At 38.5% G+C, this 10,009-nt stretch overlaps 1 protein-coding gene across 1 annotated transcript in view; it reads right to left on the bottom strand.

Annotated features, from left to right (window-relative positions):
* The window catches only part of ERICH2 (glutamate rich 2), a 106,240-nt gene extending 97,677 nt beyond the window's left edge, over positions 1-8,563 (bottom strand). Inside the window, exon 1 of the mRNA XM_078146158.1 lies at positions 8,438-8,563. Within this exon, the coding sequence (XP_078002284.1) occupies positions 8,438-8,563 (126 nt within the window). The remainder of the gene's footprint in view (positions 1-8,437) is intronic.
* Positions 8,564-10,009: the final 1,446 nt, after the last annotated feature.

A 10,009-nucleotide genomic window follows, 5' to 3' on the forward strand; every position in this document is an offset into this window, starting at 1 on the left:
TACTAGAGAGTACTGGAGTTTATTGAACAGGAGTTTATTGAATGGTCAGACCTGCACTTTAGAAAGATCAATTTGACAGCTAAGGGGAGGATGGACTGGAGTGAGGAGAGACTTAAGGCCGGAAGACCAATCAGCAGGCTATTTCCATAGTCCGGGTTCGAGCTGATAAGGGCCTGTACCAGGTGGTAGCAGTGTTAGAGGATAGACGATGTTAAGAAGGTAGAAGCACAGGAATTATTATCTCCATTTTACCTGTTTGAAAACTGATCAGATGAGGATGAGGAAACAGTCTCAGAGAGGTTAATGATTTGTCCAAAATACTTTGACCCCAGTCTGGGGAAGTCACATTTGTAGTTTTTTAAAAAATATTAATTTTTCTTCAGTTTTTAACTCATAAAATAGTACTCCAAATTCAGTGATTTCCACTAAAAATTCTGTCCGATCTGAGCACCAGTTGCCACTGTGGAAATATATTTTTTAAAAGTGTTTTTTAAACTGAAAATCTTGCGCTCTGCACTATTAAAGAACCCTTTCTTTAACTCCCAGTTTGAAGGGGGGTATTGGTGGAGAAAGCCTTTCATTAAGTGAATGGATTAAGCATAATAGCCAATCTTCATAGCCATGCAAGAATATAAGACAACTCCAAAAGACACAAGATGGAAATTGCTGTCTACATCCAGACAAAGAACTATGGAGTGTGAATGCAGACGGAAGCATGCTATTTGCTCTCCTTTTCTTCTGTTGTTTTGTTTTATTGCTTCATTCTTGTGGTTCCTCCCATTAGTTCTAATTGTTCTTTATGTCACAACTAATGGGAAAATATGCTTAACATGAATGTATAAGGAGAGCCTATATTAGATTGCGTGCCATCTTGGGGGGAAAGAAATGGGAGGGGGAGAAAATTTAAAACTCAAAATCTTATGTAAGTGAATGTTGAAAACTAAAAATAAACTAATTATAAAAAAAGAGGGAGCAACCTTGTGATGCAGGAAAAAAAAAGAAAAATAGCCAAAGACCTCATTGCCTTCCTCACTCAGGAAATATCAAGGACATTGACCCATCTTAAAAACAATCTCTTCTTGTCTATCCGCTGAAGAAATTTGACTACGGTTCACTCCATGAGACAAGCCCTATTTCCAGGTGTATGCTGGAGTGTATTGCCTTGAGGATTGCAAAATTTTCCTTGTGAGCCTCAGAAACATTACAAATCAGCACTTGATTAATTTTTTATTGATTGTCTACAGTAGACTTAAGAAAGTGATGAAGAAAATGTTAATAATGCCCATTAAACTTTAAAATGTGTGCCAGGTACATTTTTTCTGAGAGCTGATTGTTAAATATTTACCAATATACTTGCTTCTATCCTACTCTTTAGGGCTCCAACCCAGCTTAGATTCTCAATACTGATCTCTGGGAGGAACGCTATTGATTCCTCAGAGTGGCCTGGTCCAAGAAGAAAGAGATAGAGACTTGGATGTTCAACTTTTGCATGTTAACCCAAAAATGCATTGTTACATGTCTTGACTTTCTTCCTTGAGATTCCTATGAATGTAATCTAAACTTGTCTTGGGGTAAAGACATGTCAGAGGGCATAGTGAAATTGTCATTTTGGACATCTTGCTCTCTATCAGAAATAACTTGGAACTAGACTAATCTTAAATTAAATAAAATTGTTTCTGGCAGACTGGAACCTAAATGGAAAGTACAGTATGAATATTTTTTCTTTAACACTACTAAATCGGAAATGCATAGACTATAAACCTAAAGACAGATCCATGGAAGGGCCAGCCTAACTAAATTTAAAAAGGTTCAGAACGCTGGCCATCAGGTATAAAATAGATCAACAGCAGAACTCATGTTCATCACATGAACAGTAGAGATTTATGAAGGAAATCCATAGTCATTAGTTTTCTGGAAACCCATCATGAATTCAAAATGCATTGGTTCTGTCTTCTAATTTCATTTCTTTGACTCATTGCAAGTGGGATATGCTTATTTTCTTAATTGTTTAAGGATGTTTAAAGTTTGTACCAATTGCTTTATTTTTTTCAAGGTCACACTGTTTATATGTTAACTAGGTGGCACAGTGGGCCTGGAGTCTGGAAGACCAGAATTCAAATCCAGCCTCAGACACTTGTTAGCTATGTCTCTTCACTTAGCCGTTGTCTGCCTCAGTTTCTTCAACTGTGAAATGAGGATAATAGCAGAACCTACCTTGCAGGATTGTCATTGTAAAGCCCCTAGCATAGTGCCTGGAACATAGTAGGCACTATATAAATGCTTATTCCCTCCCCCATCTTATAACATAAGACTCTTCTGCCTTCCTTTAATAGGCTGTCCAATGGGAGAAACAGTTTTCATTTTCCCACTTCTTAACATAAAATAAACTCTTATTTATTGACAAAAAATAACTGGACAGAGTACAACCAGATTTCTGAAAGGTTATAAGTGAAGAACAAGGCTGCGTTCAGACAAGATAGAATTTGTGACAGTTGCTGCAACTGGTAGTTATCTTTTAAAACTTTGCCCCAGTGCTAGGTGTCCTTATTGCTTTACTAAGATGTCCTTTGTGATAGCAAGGGAAACTTTGTTCTGACTTCCAACATTTTGTTAGCTCAGCTCTACGCACCCTTTATTTACAATTACAGAGCCAGTAGGGGGAGCCTGGAGCACAAAACATTTTTGTTGGAGGTCTCGTGTTAACAGCTGTTTTCCCATTATTTTTGATGAGTTGGTGGATTTGCATGTTTGTGAAATATCAACCTTGAATATTATTTTGCTTAAATTGTAACTAATAAGATTTATTGTATTTCTGGCTAGTCCTTATGGGCTTTTTGTTTTACAGCCTTCTAGTGTACTTATCATGTAATGATTTGTATTTATGTTACAGAACCACACAATCTTAGAGGTGGAAGGGACCCCTAGAGGCCAACTAATCCAACCCCTATCTCACAGGAGTATTCTCAACAACATTCCTGGCAAGTGGTCTCCTCTCTTTTTGTCCTCTTTTTTAGTGATCTTATTAGCTCCCATGGATTCAATGATCATCTTTATGCAGATGATTCCCAAGTCTTGGTATTCCAAGCCTATAAATTCAGCCTTAATTTCTTCCCTAAATCCCAGGTTTATATCATCAGCTGCCTTTCTGGACAGCTCCTCTTGGGCTATCATTTAGGCGTGTCAAAATTAATATAGTATAGAACTCATTGTCTTTCCGCTTAAGCCTACCCCACCTCCAAACTTTCCTTTTCCTGTTCTGGTTAGCTCAGGCTTACAACTTCGGCATCAACCTTAACTCTTACTGTCTTCCAACCCTTTTCCTTATTTCTCATATCCCCAGACTTGCCAGATTGTATCGATTCTATCTCTACTACTTCTCTTGTATTTACAATCCCCTTCTCTCCACTCAAACAGCCGCCATCTTAGTTTGGATGCTCATGCCAAGACTATTTCAATAGCTTACTCGTTGGATCCCCAGATTTGCCTGCCTTCTTTTCAGTTCATCTTCTACACAGTTACCTATTTTACCCTCCAAAAACCCAAGTCTTTGGGTTTACCCTCCAAAAACCCTGTTATTCCCCTGCTCAAGAACCTCTAGGATAAAATACAAATTTCTCAGTTTGACATTTCTGTAAACTCTTTCAAGGCTGGGATTATTCATCATTTATCTTTGTATTCCCATCACCTAATGGTACCTTGCAAGTAGTAGCACTTAATTAGTGTTTTTGTTAAAAAAAATTTTTGTGGTCTGGGTCCCCCATACCTTTTCAGACTTGCTTCCTATTATTTCTCTTTAAATACCCTAGGTTCCAACAAAACCTACTGACCTACTTGCTGTTCCCAGAATTTGGTCTTCTATCTTCTATCTCTGCCTATATAAACAGTTTGTTCCACAGTCTGTTGCCTATGTCTGGAATATACTCCATCCTCACCTCCCATCTTTTAGCTATCTTTTTTTTAAAACTTTTTTAGGCATTTGGGATTAAGTGACTTGCCCAGGGTCACACAGCTAGTAAGTGTCAAGTGTTTGGTCTGAGGTCGGACTTGAACTCAGGTCCGGTGCTTTATCCACTGCGCCACCTAGCTGCCCCCACCTCCCATCTTTTAGAATCCTCAGCTTCATTCAAGGATAAGTTCAGGAGCTACCAAAAGATTTCCTGATTCCCCTATTACTAGTCATCTCTCCCTCCTCAAATTGTTTTTTATTTACTTCCCTTTACTCCTCTCTTTACTTGTATTCCTTTCTAAAAGGTAAGCAGGGACTTTTTAGAAGTCTTTTTTTCTTTGTATCCCTAGCATCTAGCACAATGTGCTGTGTGTTGAATGAATTAAATTGGTCAAATCACAGTTCCCAAGCATTCTATCCCACCAACTGAAGGATAAGTGATGGACTCATGATGCAGAGTAATTGAAACCTGATCAGTGTGGGAATTTGTTTTTGTTTGACTATGCATCATTATTACCAGGGCTTTCCTTTTCTTTTTTCAATTGTGGAGTAGGTGAGGAAATGGGGATGGGGTAGCAAAAAAGAGAAGAAAAGAAAGAGAGTAATTAAGGCAACTTTTGAAAAAAATTCACAGAAGATAACAAAAAGTTGCAGAAAAATAGGATGACTATGAAAGTTATATACTTTACATACATGATAAAGTTATCATTATTTGAAAAAGAAGTGTAAGTTGTACATAATACAGGAAAAGTGAATTAAACTGATCATCTAGCCTCTGACTGAGGACCTCTCTTGAAGGGCAACCCATTACTTCCCCAAGGCATCCCATTCTGCTTTTGGATATCAATAATTATTAGGAAGTTTTCCCTTATTTCAAGTCAAAGTTTATGTTTCTATCAAGCAGAATGACTTGAGTCCCTCTTCCATATGACATGCCTTCAAATACTTGCTCAGATATCAGCTCTGTCCTTCTCACTCTCCTTCTTCTGTCCCCTCACCCCCACTCCCAAGCCTTTTCTTCTCTAAACAACCTGTACTTTGTTTGGTGTATTCTTTTATTACATCTCACCATCTTTTGGACTCGCTCCAGTTTGTCAACAATCTTCCTAAAATGTGCCTTCCAGAACCAAACACAAGATTCTACATGTTGCTAAGTAGGGTAAAGTATAGTGTCTTATCCCTCTATTAGACTAGTGGTCTCCCATCATTTTTGATCATACACTCCACCCCATCAGTGAAAAAAACTTAAGTATGCATCCTCAATATATGTATAGTACATATTTATAATACATACATGCAAATTAATGTTTGTATGTAAAGTAAAATCTAGTTATTCATAAATTATATACATATAAATTAATATTTATGGTATAAACTAATGTTGCTGATGATTGTTTTAAAATATAAAAAGGATAAGATAAAGATTCAATAATATTTTGTAAAGTTAATAAGCAACCACTATAGTTTATTGAGTAGGGGAATAATATAGTCAGACTTTCAATTTAGGAAAATCACTTGGACTGCTGTGTGAAAGATGGATTTGAATAGGGAGAAACTTGAGGTAAAAAGACCAAATAGGAGCTTATGAGAATAGAATAGGCAGGAGGAGATGACCTAGGGTGGTCAGTATTTGTGTGAGTAGAGAGAAACAGACACAGAAAGATATTGTGAAGGTAGAAACAAGACTTGCTGACATAATGAATATGTGAAGTGAGTGGGAGAAAAGAGGGTGATGCCAAATCTATGAGCCTGGATGACTGGGCAATTAGCAGGGTCCTCTACAATAATAGAAAGTTTGGAAGAGGGGAGGGTTTACAGGGGAAATAAAATGAGTTTTGTTTCACACTGGTTGAATTCAAGATGTCAATAAGACATCCAGTTTGAAAGGTCCACAAGGCAGTTGGTAATGTAGGCAGTTAGATGGCTTAATGCATAGAGCACTGGGTCAAGAATCAGGAAGACCTAAGTTCAAATCTGGCACTGACTCCAAGAAGCTGTAGCATGCACGGTGGCCATACCTCAATAAATCGTTTCTGCAGACAGGCTAAACCAGGTTCAGAGATTTTGGTGAGTTAGGGGGATATCTACCCAAACATGTGAAGACTTTCCCTGGTGGAATGAGTGGATAAGAACAACTGTTCCAGTGGCCATGAAGGTGGCTGAAGCAGGTATTGTGGATCTTGGTCAGCCATCAAAGACACCAAGGTCATCCACTTCATCCTTGGTCATTGCCTGTTGCCTTGACTTTTGTCTTGCCATTGGACTTCAATGACTCTGGAAGAGAGAGTGAAGCTGATGACTTTGTGCAACTCTGCCTCACTTAAATCCAATTCACGGGAAAGTCAAGACATCATCCTGTGATGTCATCAGTCCTCTTCGAAAATGAAAGACCAACTACAGCTGGGCAAGTCACTTAATCTCCAGGCTGTCTGAGGCCACTGGAGCAAGAAATGGCAAGCCACTCTAATATCTTTGTAAAGAGAAGCCCATGGACGTACTGTCATATGGTCCACAGGGCCATGAAGATTCAGAATGGACTGGATGACTGAACAGCAGCAATGTAAGACTGGAGCTATAGATAGTTAATAATAAATGAGATAGCTATAATATTATGATGTACGTAGTTAGAATGTTAGAGCTAAATGGCACCTCCTTAAGGAGCCTTTATTTATTTATTAGGCAATTGGGGTTAAGTGACTCACCCAGGGTCACACAGCTAGAACGTATCAAGTGTTTGGTCTGAGGCCAGATCTGAACTCAGGTCCTCCTGACTTCAGGACTGTTGCTCTATCCACTGCACCACCTAGCTGCCCCCCCCCTTTATTTTTCACATGAAGAACCTGTGCCCCACAGAGCTTCAGTAATCTGCCCAAGGACACACATGGTAAATAGTAACACTAGCACTTGAACATAGGTCCTTTGATCATAAATTCCATGGGAGAAATGATTTATTATATTGTGTAGGGAGTGTATGTGGGGAATTATTCCATACCCGGAATGCTGCTTGACCTCAGTAATTCTCTAGGAATGTCAGAGATGTCCATAAGGTATTTCCAATTCCTCCAGGCCATGGATCACCACAAAGCATTCTTGTTTTGGGTTATCACACCCAGGAACTCCTGAGGGGTCCACCCCAAGCTTCTGTTTTGGGTTACAATTACTAATATCTATCACAATTTACCTTGCTTTCTGGCTGCTCTCTTAACAAAATTTCTTAACTGCATATGTGGGGTGCATGGGGTTCCTGTGTGAGAAACCTTTGTCAAAATCCTGTATGATATAAATCTTCCAGAGTCTAAGGAGAGAGAGCTACTTCTTTGCTGGCATGCTCTTCTCAACTAAACAACATAATAAATTTCTTTCTAAAATTATTTCAAATTTTGGGGTCTGTTCTCATGAACATCTTCCTGAGTTCAAACTCTGGCCTCAGACACTGTCTGTGTGACCCTGGGCAAGTCACTTAACCCTGTTTGCCTCAGTTTCCTCATCTGTAAAATGAACTGGAGAAGGAAATGGCAAACCATTCCAATATCTCTGCCAAGAAAACCCCAAATGGAGTCACGAAGAGTTGTTCATAACTGAAACAGCTGAATACACTTGTAAATCTTGACGATACTTGTTCTGACAGCCCTGTGAGGTAGGTAGTTCAGGTATTACCATTCCCATGTTAAAAATGAGGAAACTGAGACTCAAGTTAAATTACTTGCCCACAGTCACACAATCAGTAACCAGGAGACTGTATTTTCCTTCTGAACCCCTAAAATCATATCCCTAGACTAAACATAAGAAAAGAAGCATGTAGACATAATTCTAGCCCAATACTCCTCTTGGAGACTGGAAGAAAGATCCTACAGCCTTGGTGGTCCTGAATCAAATCCAATTCACTTGCAAGTCATTGCATCATTTCCTGATATCATGTTCCTTTTTGAGATCGAAGTCTAATTAGAGGACCTGGGAGTGGCTCTGTCACGTCTTGATAATATTAAACCTGCTCCTCTCACTCTCCCCACTTCCTTCACATCTCTCCAACCCCCAGGTAGGCATTGTGATTATCCTTCTCTATGATGAGTGGGACTCATCTCCTGTCGTCTTGATCTATATCTTGTCACTGCACCCAGATGGCTCTGGAGGAGAAAGTGAGGCTGGTGACCTTGATAGCCATCCCTCACTCAAATCCAATTCACTTGCAAGTTGTGGCATCATTTCCTGATATCATGGTCCTCTTTGAGATCGAAGGACAAACAACAGCAACTATGATGAGTAGGCCAGATCTCAGATCATATCTTTCCGAGTCGTCCTTGAAACACACACACACACACACACACACACACACACACACACACACACACACACACACACACACACTGTCTACACACAATAAGAAGTAATGTGTTTAAACTTCTGCGGGAGGGATATAGATTATGTACACTGGATTGAGACTGAACCTTCTTCCAGGAGGCACCTCTCATGGAGCTGGACATGTGCTCTCACCCTGTACTGAAGGATATGTTCTTTGACAAAGGGACCAGAATGGATGCCCCAGTCCAGCACTGCAATAGCAACAGCAACGTCCCAAATTTTTACATCTTTTTTCTTTTTTTCCTGGAAAGCTTTCATACGCCTATCTAGGGGGTGGGGCAGCTTTAAATCATCCCAATCAAAAACTAACTGTGAAAAGAGTTAGTGTACCTTCACTTCAGAGTTAAGAATTAGCCAGAAACCTTGCTAAGAACCCAAATGCCTTGAATATTCTTTGTATTTGATTGTTTTGCTTCATTTAGACAAATTTTGTGATGCTAGAGAAGACTAACAAGGAAGCATCAATTATATGCATTGATTTACATTTTTTAAAAGAGAAGAGATACCAGACCCCTCTATTAGGTGCCATAGCATGTGTTGGCAGTGTAATATAACTATAGCTAAATTTATATACCATGGATTTCTGAAAAGTTGGCTATAAATGGAATTTTTGTTAACTATAATTTAAATGCAGGAGGGAAGTTTGTTATTGAGGAGTCTTACTATGAATCCTTTTGTAAAGTGAATGATCCAGATTAGAACATGTATAGTAGGTTTGTGTAAAGCAAGTTATGCTTGTTAAAGCTTACATTTGTGTAGCACCTTACAATTCACAAAGCTCTTTCCTGAAAACAACCCTTTGACAGGAGGCATTATAATCTACATTTTACAGATAAAGAAACTGAGGCTCAGGAAGGTTAAATGTCTCGTTCATAATTACACACCTAGTAAATGTCAGAGTTTAAACTTAAAACCATGTCTCCTGAGTCAGCTACTCATTATACTATGGCCCTCGAGTTCACTACAATCTTATCACTCCCCAATTTTATATCATTTAAGGGGTTTGTTTCACCAGAAAATATGTCTCATATTAGAAACAGAGATGAGGAAACATTCCATTTCTGGATATGATGGATTATTTCATCTCTTCTTTTTATGCTCTCGTTTTCTTCCATGAAATACATTCCTGATATTATTTGCCAAGAGCTTATTTTGAGGGGGAGGGTCCCACTTTGGTAGTTAACCTTGAAACTTTCAGTTCCCTACCTTAAGAATGGAAATAATAATACTAACTAAATTTATGGGGTGCCCATTTTGATATAACTTTTCCAAATAAGCCAACTGTACAAACCCAAAGGAAGAAAACTGTTGAACAAGAAAGTTATTAATAAAATGATTATCACTCAAGATAATACAATTTGACTTGGACATGTTAGCATGTTTTCTGTGGCTTAAAAGTAACATTAACCACTTTTTCATTTTTAAAACATATAGAACCCTGAGACTAAGGGAAAACAATTAGCCTCAAAGTATAGAAGGATATGGAAGACTTTCTGGAGATATTTCTATATGTAGCTTTCTTGACAAATTTTTAGCTAATGCTGGTATACCAATAATTACACGTAAGCCAGGATTATTATTACAGTCAGTATGTATCTCTCCTTCAGATTGCTATCAAATACCCTAGGCTGTTCTGGTACTTTATTTGACTATCTCCTCCTTGCCCTATGGCAGGAATACATGAAGAAAATGAATTTGAATTTA

This window comes from Phascolarctos cinereus, unplaced genomic scaffold, assembly GCF_003287225.1.
Source record: "Phascolarctos cinereus isolate Bilbo 61053 unplaced genomic scaffold, phaCin_HiC Scaffold_726;HRSCAF=1367, whole genome shotgun sequence".
NCBI classification, from domain to species: domain Eukaryota; kingdom Metazoa; phylum Chordata; class Mammalia; order Diprotodontia; family Phascolarctidae; genus Phascolarctos; species Phascolarctos cinereus.